We start from the raw sequence: 12,256 nt of genomic DNA, 5'->3' as shown, positions 1-12,256 counted from the left end.
TATTTTCTCACAAATCAGCCCATTTCTCAGCTGATTGTTTTATTTGTAAAAAAGGTTTTAAAAAAGTTGAATGAAAAATTACTCATCATACTCATAAATAGACACAGAGGCACTTAGACACTTACAAATATAACAGATGCGATGTTTACCAGGTGTTCTGGTACATTACATAATCATATACTCTCACACATATATATACACACACACATGTAACTCTCAGAAAAGGCCCAATTGTCCATCTCGTTCCTCTAGTTTTTCTGGCATTGAGGCAGTTTTTATCTCAGACTGCTGCTGCTGGGCTGAGCTCCAGTCATGCCTGGGTGATCAGGGCTATGGCGATTCTGAACATGGAGAAATAACAATATTGTATATACAGTATCAGAGATATCAGGTGTACTATTTATAACAATTTAATTACTAATGTATTAATGTATAAACAAATCCAAAACACTCTACCGTTAGAAGCTTTACGGTCAGTACAATTTTAAATGAAATGAATACTTCCATTTACCAAAGATGCATTAAATGTATCAAAAGTGACAGTAAAGACATTTAATGTGTCACAAAATATTTGAATTTCTGATAAATGCTGTTCTTTTGAACTTTCTATTAATCAGAGAATAGCGGTTTCCATAAAAATATTAAGCAGCACCTCTGTTTCCAACATTTACAATAATAAGAAATGTTTCTTGAGCAGCAAATCAGTATATTAGAATGATTTCTGAAGAATCATGTGACACTGAAGACTGAAGTGGTGATGTTGAAAATTCAACTTTGCCATTGCAGGAATATATTACATTTTAAAATATATTCAAATATGTACTTCACATTGTAATAATATTTCACAACATTACTGTTTTACTGTATTTTTGATAAAATAAATGCCGCCTTGGTGAGCACAAGAGACTTTAAAACATTAAAAAAAGTTTTTGAACAGTGGCGTAGAAGACTTCTTATAAATTAAGGCCAATTGTAATCTGTACTGTCATATAAAGACCATAATAACTCCAATTAACCTTTTTCTTCTTCTTATCTTTCTTCTTTTTCTTTCTGTCCGGGTCATCATCCTTCTTTTTCTTCTTCTTCTTATGGTCTGAATCTGATGGAGTTTCTGTGGTAAAGATGTGAGATTGACAGTTAAGATTTAAGAAAGCAGACGTTCGTTTCTTTGTGTGTTTGTGTTTGACAGTCACCTGGCGGTAAGGGATCCTGAGGCCGATGATGTTTATGCTTGTGTTTGTTCTTCTTCTTCGGTGGTTGAATGTGCATCAGTCTGTACTGCTCTGGTAACTTTGTCAGGACAGAGAGAGTCACATAAATCATGCATGCAAAACAACAGTAAATGTCTGGCCCACATAACCATTCGCTACCAACGCTGTCCAAGAAACGCTGTCCTTCTTTAGCCTCTCACACACACACACACACACACACACACACTTACGGGGCCAGTGTGTAGCCTGAAGCCGGTGAGCATAGCCCCAGTGAGAGGACTGAACGAGTTGTTGCACACTGGTGGCTTCTCGATGAGAGATCGCATAGAGCTGTTGTCCTGAATGCCTGGGCTGTCGATCATACCTGGAATACAGAGGGATCAAAAAACTATGTAGTTTCCATACAGGCAGTTTTTTTTTACTTAAAGGGATAGTTCACCCAAATATAGAAAAAAGAATGTTGGTATCCAAACAGCTGACAGTAGCCATAGATTCCATAGAATTCTTTTCATACTACGGAAGTCAATAGCTACCGTCAACTGTTTGGTTACCAACATTCCTCAGAATATCTTCTTTTGTGTTCAAAACGACAAAGAAACAAGTGGAGGGTGAGTAGTGAAGGGCAGTGAAAGGTAAAAGTACGCATACACACCAGGAAGCTCAGGAAGGAAGTTGCTGAGTTTCTCCTTCACCTTCTTTCCACAGAACTTGTTATAAGCGTGCTCCAGGTTGTAGTGTGTGATGAGATTAGTGTGTCCTGTCAGCTCATTCTCCACTGTGTAGAAGATATGAGAGTTAACAGGATCACAAGGTGACCAAAACAGCTCCATTAACTCACTACCATGACAAGATTTTACCATGGTAACACCTTTTTGACTCCAAGGCTAATTGGTTTCCTTTGGTACATCTGATGTTTTGTTCCACTATAGATTACAAGAAGTACCTAACAATAATTAAAATAATTCAAATTTAGAATTCCTAAAGTTTTAAATGCAAAATGTTCTTCAGGGATCCCACTACTTTTAACCAATATTTAGCTAGCAGAACGATATATTGCATATTGATTATAAAAATTGCCAATTAATGTAAGACTTTTTATTAATATTTATTACATTACATGACTTTTCCACTCCGAGAAATCACACTTTTTGTTGCTGTTTATCTTATTTTAAAGCTTGTAAAAGCTCTTGGAAGTTTGCTGAGGCCCTCTAGTGGCCCCGGCTCCCTGGTTAAAAACTATAGAACAAAATAAAACGATTATTTTTAATAAAAACAAAACCATAACAAATGAATAAGTGATTTTCTTTTCATTTTATTGTATTTTTTAGTAACAGTGATGATGTTAACTATTGTTACTAGGGTAATCTTAGTAACGGTCTTGCATGACATGACATGACATGACATGGTACTATGGTTACCATGGAAAAGTACCATGGTTATTTGGACATAGTACCGTGGTATTCTTAGAATTACCATGTAAATAACCTGGGTACATGCTATACAAGCACTCTAGAATGGCACTGACACAGTACTTTATTATATATTATTAAGACGAAATCAGCAATATCCCCAATATTAAAATCACAAAGAGGCGCTCACTGGGCAGTTCTCGCAGCAGGTAGAAGGGCTCGTTCATCGCGGCGGGTTTTCTGACCGGACCCCCTTCATCCACCATCTGATGCGGGAAACACATCGGGCCCATGTTTTGGGGTACCTGAGGTTTCCCAGACCCAAAGCCAAGCGCAGAGGGCCCTGCTGGACCCTGTGAATCAGGCTGACCATACAGAGACGAGAAGATTTCTGTCATGATGGCAAAACTACACTACGATGTTATTATTGCGTGGACGTTTCTCTTGGCTGTGCTACTGCCGAACGACGATCTGTTGACAATTGCTTCCGGTTGTTTGGGGAAATTTACCGTAATTGATCAAGTACGTGATCTCATTGTACCCATTTCCTAAACTGCACCAAAATAAACTCATATAATGCGCCCTAAAAATGCATTATATTTACTAATACTGTAGTTTACCTGCATAAATAATTATATAAGATGAGACAAATAATTAACGTTTGTGTCAGTGACGCATGTCGAAATCGTCGCTGGGAGTTTATTTATTACGGTAAAGAAAAAAAGCGACATACTTCCTCTTGTCCAATCCCTTTATGTGACATCTCGACCAATAAGCGACGTCGTTTCAGGAAAGTGACCAATCAATGGGCGCGCTTTAAAGAGGCGGGGCGGATTTTTTCTTCGTCCGCAGTGACCTCTGTCCCTTTAAATCGATTAATTCATTTGCCGACGGATATTGTCTCGCTTTGATAGCGGCATTGATGCTGTCTCGGATCACCGCAGCACTCGTTTTCTAAAAATAAAAAAGAAGAATGGCCTTATTAACACCTCTCTTCGCGTTTTTGTATCATTTGCCGCAGGTTTACAAATGGCTACTAAAGCCATACTACATCGCCTCGTTATTTATGTCTATCGCGTTCCTGCTTGTCCGCAAAACGCCTGGGATCTGCGAACATCTTTCGACGCAGCGCGAGGATGGCAATTCATGCGATTTTGACTGGGTATGTATAAAGCAGACCTTTGGGCTTTAACACATGATTAATGATAACGGATACAGTTAACCTGCTTCGTAACAAGGGGACTGGGCAGTGGCCAGCAGAATTTGGGGGTCGCTATTTAGCTGGCAAGAAAACAAGCCCAAATCGTGGTACGTTAAAGGAGTTTGGAATACCATGAATAGAAATAATGCATGTAGAAATAATAAACCTGGCAACGTGTCCCACGTGTGGTGCATGTGTATCATTCACTGTTGTGCAGTTTAATATATTTATATTTTATAAAAATATGGCACACGGTGGGTTCCCAAAACCCTGAACAATACAGGGTAAATCTGGGCACTGTTAAATAAAGTGAAAGCATAGTAAAACTACTGTATAATTTATAATGTATTTATGATACACTTTATATATATATATATATATATATATATATATATATATATATATATATATATTATATATATAAACATTTATATCACTTTATATTATTTTAGTTTTATATTATTAAGTGTCTTTACTATGCAACATTTAAATTAATGTCAGCCTTTGTTTATTAATTTTTTTTTCAGAGAGAGGTGGAGATACTGATGTTTTTAAGTGCTATAGTCATGATGAAGAACAGAAGAGCAAGTAAGAGTTATCTCTTAAAACACTTTCCCATCTTTGTGCAGTTAATTTTCTGTATAGCATTCTTTATTGACATTCACACGTCAGCAGATAATCTCTTAACCATCATCATGGTCATTATGCAGAGGTTGAATGTGAAGGTTTTGTTTATACACTAAACATTTGGGCACCTGTGAGTCTTTGTGCTCTCAGTGACGGTTGTCGTTGTGTTTGTTGTTAAATCAGTTTTCTTTGTCATTCAGTGTTTCTGTTACTCTCTTTCCCCCTCCTCCAACTTTGCTGTTCAACTCGACCCCTTTGAGTATGGATTTTCGTGTCACAAAGCAGTGCAATATTAAAATATGTTGGTTTTGTGTAATTTTTTGCTCCCCAGTTACCATCGAGCAGCATGTGGGCAACATCATTCTCTTTTGTAAAGTGGCCAATGTGATTCTGTTCTTCAGACTGGACATACGTTTGGGGCTTCTCTACTTGACATTGTGTATTGGTCAGTATTTTTTTTTTTTTAAATATTTCACAAGATTGCAACACAGTCTCAATTGGAAACATGTAACTGGAATATAATAAATTATATTTTTTATTATATAAATTATATTACGCAAATATAGTACAGGTTTACAATTGTTAACGAATTCTAAAAAAAAAAAAAAAAAAAAAAATATATATATATATATATATATATATATATATATATAGATATATAGATTACATGACAAAATTGTAGTCAGTAACGTAATCCGTTACATTACACATTTTAGGTAATATAATCAGATTACTTTTGGATTACTTTTAGATTACTTTTGATTTAACTCGTTTATTACATTGATTATCTTTAGCATTATCTTCTACCATAATGATGTAAAAAAATGCTAAGTGTAAGAAAACTTGTTCCATTCATTGTAATTTACAACATGAAGTGCATTAAACATTATATTACGTCAGGGTTTCCCAAACAGGGTTCGTAAAGGAACTGCAGGGGGTGGTGAGTTTAATGAAAAGCTGACAATTAATTAAATCATAAAAAATTACAATGAAAATAAATCATTTTAAAACAAACTCCGTTTCGAGGAAAGTCTCTTCACTCGGCGTCCATATTTGCAACGCCTTCGGGCAGCTCATACAAGACCTATCTTAATGAATGGGGGAATCCTGAAATCTCAAAAACTGCTTTCGGAATTCACAATTAAATTACATATGTCAAATCAACAACAAAAATCTGAAATTAATTGCCCCATGAATGTTGTTTCTTATGCTCAAATAGCGTTTAAAAAGCTTATTTTTATTTTAGGCTAGACCAGCCAATGCACATGCGGAGTCATAACATGCTTATACTGCACATGTGCATTGACTCTGGTCAAGTTTCTATGGGAAATTTGGCTCTTTCATTTAGAAGGTGGGACTATTCCTCCATATTGTGCGTTGCAGTTTCTCTCATTCATAAGTATAGGAGTGAACCGTCTTTGTATTTCTATAGTCTTTGTTTTAAATAAAACACTTACTAAAATAATTTACCTGCGTGCCATGATCATTAATCAACATCAAAGAAACCGTGAGCATGCAATTGTGATACTTAATTATTGAAATATTTATTTTAAAATCTCAGGGGTACTTAAAGCAAATATATTTGGTGAAATAAAGTTTAGATGACAAAAAGCTTTGGAATGCCTGCATTACATGTGACTAAGAAATAACGTGAATGTGTATTTTAATTAGTTATAATTAATAATACGTTGTTAAAAAACCTAATTCAAATAAAAATGAATGTTCATCAGTAGTTGATGCAATATTGAAACCCTTCTTAACCCTGAAATGATTTTTGTAAATCCAGAGGTCAAATGCAGTCGCCACCTGACTAATGACTGATCTTTGTGTGAATGTCCACAAAACTGGACTATATATACATATTATATATGTATATAATCGTTAGGCTATTTTAGAAAGGAAAATTTAAAGGATGAAAAAGAGAAATTAGGGAGAATCAATGAATGATGAATCATTTATTGCTATTGTGTGAATATGTACCCAGCTCTATATATACAGTGGGGCAAAAAAGTATTTAGTCAGCCACCAATTGTTCAAGTTCTCCCACTTAAAAAGATGAGAGAGGCCTGTAATTTTCATCATAGGTATACCTCAACTATGAGAGACAAAATGAGAAAAAAAAAATCCAGAAAATCACATTGTAGGATTTTTAAAGAATTTATTTGCAAATTATGGTGGAAAATAAGTATTTGGTCAATAACAAAATTTCTTCTCAATACTTTGTTATATACCCTTTGTTGGCAATGACAGAGGTCAAACGTTTTCTGTAAGTCTTCACACACTGTTGCTGGTATTTTGGCCCATTCCTCCATGCAGATCTCCTCTAGAGCAGTAATGTTTTGGGGCTGTCGCTGGGCAACACGGACTTTCAACTCCCTCCAAAGATTTTCGATGGGGTTGAGATCTGGAGACTGGCTAGGCCACTCCAGGACCTTGAAATGCTTCTTACGAAGCCACTCCTTTGTTGCCCGGGCGCTGTGTTTGGGATCATTGTCATGCTGAAAGACCCAGCCACGTTTCATCTTCAGTGCCCTTGCTGATGGAAGGAGGTTTTCACTCAATCTCACGATACATGGCCCCATTCATTCTTTCGTTTACACGGATCAGTCGTCCTGGTCCCTTTGCAGAAAAACAGCCCCAAAGCATGATGTTTCCACCCCCATGCTTCACAGTAGGTATGGTGATCTTTGGATGCAACTCAGCATTCTTTCTCCTCCAAACACGACAAGTTGAGTTTTTACCAAAAAGTTATATTTTGGTTTCATTTGACCATATGACATTCTCCCAATCCTCTTCTGGATCATCTAAATGCTCTCTAGCAAACGTCAGACGGGCCGGACATGTACTGGCTTAAGCAGGGGGACACGTCTGGCACTGCAGGATTTGAGTCCCTGGCGGCGCAGTGTGTTACTGATGGAAGCCTTTGTTACTTTGGTCCCAGCTCTCTGCAGGTCATTCACTAGTTCCCCCCGTGTGGTTCTGGGATTTTTGCTCTCAGTTCTTGTGATCATTTTGACCCCACGGGGTGAGATCTTGCGTGGAGCCCCAGATCGAGGGAGATTATCAGTGGTCTTGTATGTCTTCCATTTTCTAATAATTGCTCCCACAGTTGATTTCTTCACACCAAGCTGCTTACCTATTGCAGATTCAGTCTTCCCAGCCTGGTGCAGGTCTACAATTTTGTTTCTGGTGTCCTTTGACAGCTCTTTGGTCTTGGCCATGGTGGAGTTTGGAGTTGGACTGTTTGAGGTTGTGGACAGGTGTCTTTTATACTGATAACGAGTTCAAACAGATGCCATTAATACAGGTAACGAGTGGAGGACAGAGGAGCCTCTTAAAGAAGAAGTTACAGGTCTGTGAGAGCCAGAAATCTTGCTTGTTTGTAGGTGACCAAATACTTATTTTACCGAGGAATTTACCAATGAATTCTTTAAAAATCCTACAATGTGATTTTCTGGATTTTTTTCTCATTTTGTCTCTCATAGTTGAGGTATACCTATGATGAAAATTATAGGCCTCTCTCATCTTTTTAAGTGGGAGAACTTGCACAATTGGTGGCTGACTAAATACTTTTTGCCCCACTGTGTGTATATACATACACACACACACACACACACACACACACACACATATATATATATACACACACACACACACATATATATATATATATATATATATATATATACATACACACACATATATATATATATATACATACATACACACACATATATATATGTATGTGTGTATGTATGTGTGTATATATATCTCTGAAATGAAATATGAAAAACTAAAACTTGAATTTGATTAAAATGAGAACAGAACATATATCAGTAAAATTAAATTAAAAAGAATATGAAAAAAAACTATAATAGCATATAATTTATACTAAAATACCACTGATGTATTTTGATGGCTGTTAATATTCTCTTATCATTGATGCAGTTTTCCTGATGACCTGCAAACCTCCGCTCTACATGGGCCCTGAATACATCAAGTACTTCAGTGATAAAACCATTGATGTGAGTATGAGTTCATATTTGCCAGTTTCCTTTAGACACAAGTACTTTAGTCACGCCTCATGAGATGCTGGTTTTCAAAACACATTTGCACAGAATGGAATAAGAAGGAAAAGAGCTGAACAATATGAATGAGAATGATTGGGGAGATGTATACTAGAGGAGCGTCAGTGATGGGCACACTTTATTCTGAGACGTCTCATTGCATACTAATCACTGACTTAAAACATCAAAGGGAACTAGTTTAAGTGAGCCTGGCTTATTAGTAACAGGAATTCAAAGGCCATACATGCTTATTACCATTGCAGCCCAATATTCTTTCCAAATAAGCCATTTTCAAATTTCAGCCACATTCATAGTTGAACTTTAACTTCAGCGGCCTGAGGGGAATGCAGAGTTCAGATATATGCTTGAAACTCTTCAGTTGATGCTAGTGAGTATAGATGCTCTCTTTCTTTTGTGTTTAGGATGAGTTGGAGAAGGATAACAGAGTGACCTGGATCGTGGAGTTTTTTGCTAACTGGTCACCAGAGTGTCAGTCTTTCGCCTCTGTCTATGCTGATCTGTCCTTGAAGTAAGAACGTTGCTCTTCATTATGGTTAAATGTTTTTAGGACAAAAAAAATTACACTTTTATGCAGAAAAGACAAATTCAACTGCTCAAAAGCGACAGTAAAACACTGATAATTTGACAAAATATTTCTATTTCAAATAAACACTCACTTGTGAACTTTCTATTCATCAAAGAATCCTGAAAAAAATAAAAATAAATTAAAACCGTGTCATGTTATATTTTTCAACTAATAATAAAAAAATCAAGCAGCACAACTGTTTTCAAAATTGATATTAATACAAAAATTTTCTTGATCAACAAGAAGCACTCAATCTGAATATTTCAGTGTCAAATTCCTTTCTGTATCAAACCTGTGGTAAACTCTTATATTAATGACATGTGGCAGATGGAATGGGATGAAAATAAGCTATATGAAATAAATCCTAGTGTAAGAAAAATATTTTTTACTAATTTTAAATCTAGGTATGAGCAAGTTGTTTTTACAAGGTGTCTTTTAGGTCTTTTAAGACTTACACATGCATATTTGTGACCCTGGACCACAAAACCATAAGTCATAAGTAGCACGGGTATATTTGTAGCAATAGTCAACAATACTATTGCTACAAATATTAGTATGGGTCAAAATTATCGATTTTTCTTTTATGTCAAAAATCATTAGGATATTAAGTAAAGATCATGTTCCATGAAGATATTTTGTAACTTTTCTTACCGTAAATATATCAAAACTTAATTTTTGATTAGTAATATGCATTGCTAGGGACTTCATTTGGACAACTTTAAAAGCGATTTTCTCAATATTTTGCACCTTCAGATTCCAAATTTTCAAATAATTGTATCTCAGCCAAATATTGTCTGATCCTAACAAACCATACATCAATGGAAAGCTTATTTATTCAGATTTTCTTTCAAAAAATTGACCCTTATGACCGGTTTTGCGGTCCAGGGTCACATTTATTAAAATGTGAAGAACCACCATCATGCCTTACTTGCCAAACAAAAATCACCGTGAAGCATATTTTATTAGATTGTACTGTTTTTAATGTAAATAGACAACGGTTTTATTCAGAGGTGTGTTTAACTTATTTAAAAATGTATTTAGAATTTTTGTCTAGTGTAGATTTGAAATGTCTTTTATAACTTCTTGTTAATTGTATACCTTGTGTAATTTATTCTGAGATCGCCATGATAATAGCCATGGTGTTTCTGTGAATTAAAATCTTCTGAATAGAAATGATTAACTTCTCTCTCTCACTCAGATACAACTGTGCAGGGCTGAAATTTGGTAAAGTGGACATTGGTCGTTACAGTGAAGTAGCCAAAAAGTAAGTAGCTCTGCCGTGTCTCACTGCTTCTCTGTGCTAATTGTAACAGACTTTGACAATGTGCAATGTTTGCTTTTTTTCCCCCTCAGATACAGGGTCAGCACCTCTCCTCTCTCAAAGCAGCTGCCCTCTCTAGTGCTCTTCCAGGGAGGAAAGGAAGTTATGAGGCGCCCTCAGGTGGACAAAAAGGGACGGGCAGTGTCTTGGACCTTCACAGAGGTGAGGCTTAATCATCCAAAAAAGACCTTCAGGAGTGGAAAATCTTTGTCAGAACCATCCTTCAAACACGTCAGCTGTCTATGTTCTCTGTACTATACAGATAAATGTGTTGTGACCAGTGTTTTTCATTTGTTTCTAGGAAAACATCATCCGAGAGTTTAACCTCAACGAGTTGTATCAGTCAAAGAAGCTTGGTAAGACCAAAGGAGAGAAGTTCGAGAGGCCCAACGAGCCTGTGTTTTCCCCTGTGCCTGAAGAGGAGGAACCTGAGGCCGAGACCATCACCGCGATGGACACAGAGAGCAAGAAGGACAAATAGAAAGTGCATGCTGCTGAAGAGCACTGTGAATCATTATGGGACTGGAGCAGAATGTGTTAATGTTCAGTATGCAGAGAGGAAGAGAGCGTATGAAGTTATAAACAGAATGATTGTGTTATTGTTTCTTTTTGTATAACATATTAAGTGCAAAATCAGTCCAATAATATAGTAAATCCTTATATTAATATGTATTTAAATGTCATAATCATTGATATACTGGACACGGACATCCAAACAACTGTTATTTGGGACATTGATATTCAAATCTGTCAGCTGTTTTAATTTAATCAAGTTAAAAACATTGGACATCTACCTCTAATATGGTTGATAATTGTGAAGTGATCATTAGCAAGGGGTTATTTTGTGTTGCGTATGCATCGCATTGGGGAACAAACTTTATATCAGTTTTTTTCTATTGTATTGTTAATCCTGCCATTCCATTGTCACTCCTAGTGTTTTTTTTTTACTACTTTTCTGAGACGCAGCTTGGTTGTGTGATGGTACTGACTACTAGACTGAATGTGGTGGTCCAAAAGAATGGGTCTTTTATGCTAACACTTCATGTTTTGAACATTTACTAAATCTGTAAGAGTGAGACCTCAAGATAATATCCTGTAATATTCAGTTGTTACTTTTGACATTGAGACCCAGTTACACATTTCATTTCAGAGAGAATGTACTGCTGTAAAAGTCTTAAATGTTTTGTATATTTAGCTTATTTTAATTTTCTTTGTGCTGAATTATTAAAGTGTTTAACATTTCTTTTTTATTTTAAACTGACAGGCACAGAAGCAAGCTTCATGTTTTAGCCTTTTTCACTGTTGGAAGCTTTTATTGTCAGTTTGTTCATGTGGAATCTTGTCATCAGTTTCCACACAAAAAAAAAAATCAATATTGTTTTAGTTGAGTAAACCAGTCTTGATTTTTCACTAATCTTTAATAAATTGATGTCTGAAAGATGACAGTGCTTTTAGCGGCTGTGAACGGAAGGTTTTTCTTGTTTTTTGCCATTCCAATAAAACACTTTGTTCTTCACATCCTGTTTTGTTCAGTTTGTGCATTTTAAAAATTTGCTCCAAATTTAGACTTTGAACCACCAAGCAGATGTTTGACAAATTGGTCATAAGCTGAAGCGTGCACATCTAAATGACTCAAAGTGCTCAATTAGCATTTGAGATTTACGCTCAAACAGTCAAAGCATTCTCAACGATGACGCAAACCATGTGTAGTGGCTACCAAAAATATACACAAGTTACAGAAAACAGTTCCTGGTAGACCTTTCAGAACTAACTTCACTAAGTCCAGAGTAACCACAGGTTCATCACAACAGTTTTTTCAAAATGATACCTAAAC

The 12,256-nt window shown here is 36.0% G+C and overlaps 2 protein-coding genes across 2 annotated transcripts; one reads left to right on the top strand and one right to left on the bottom strand.

Moving 5' to 3' along the window:
- Positions 1 to 8: 8 nt before the first annotated feature.
- med19b (mediator complex subunit 19b) lies at positions 9 to 3,306 on the bottom strand. The gene is made up of 6 exons (XM_058799645.1): positions 2,811 to 3,306; positions 1,864 to 1,986; positions 1,442 to 1,575; positions 1,194 to 1,290; positions 1,017 to 1,111; positions 9 to 341 (listed from the first exon to the last, which is right to left on the bottom strand). The coding sequence occupies exons 1-6, from the start codon at positions 3,016 to 3,018 to the stop codon at positions 276 to 278; spliced, it is 723 nt and encodes a 240-aa protein (XP_058655628.1). The 5' UTR covers positions 3,019 to 3,306; the 3' UTR covers positions 9 to 275.
- Positions 3,307 to 3,462: 156 nt separating this feature from the next.
- Positions 3,463 to 11,938, top strand: tmx2b (thioredoxin-related transmembrane protein 2b). The gene is made up of 8 exons (XM_058792061.1): positions 3,463 to 3,782; positions 4,349 to 4,409; positions 4,780 to 4,893; positions 8,397 to 8,473; positions 8,938 to 9,044; positions 10,300 to 10,365; positions 10,455 to 10,584; positions 10,724 to 11,938. Exons 1-8 carry the CDS (start codon positions 3,594 to 3,596, stop codon positions 10,901 to 10,903), a joined length of 924 nt encoding a protein of 307 aa, XP_058648044.1. The 5' UTR covers positions 3,463 to 3,593; the 3' UTR covers positions 10,904 to 11,938.
- The last annotated feature ends 318 nt before the right edge of the window (positions 11,939 to 12,256 follow it).

This window comes from Onychostoma macrolepis, chromosome 01 (genome assembly GCF_012432095.1).
Source record: "Onychostoma macrolepis isolate SWU-2019 chromosome 01, ASM1243209v1, whole genome shotgun sequence".
Lineage (NCBI taxonomy): Eukaryota > Metazoa > Chordata > Actinopteri > Cypriniformes > Cyprinidae > Onychostoma > Onychostoma macrolepis.
This window is presented reverse-complemented; position numbering and strand designations above follow the sequence as displayed.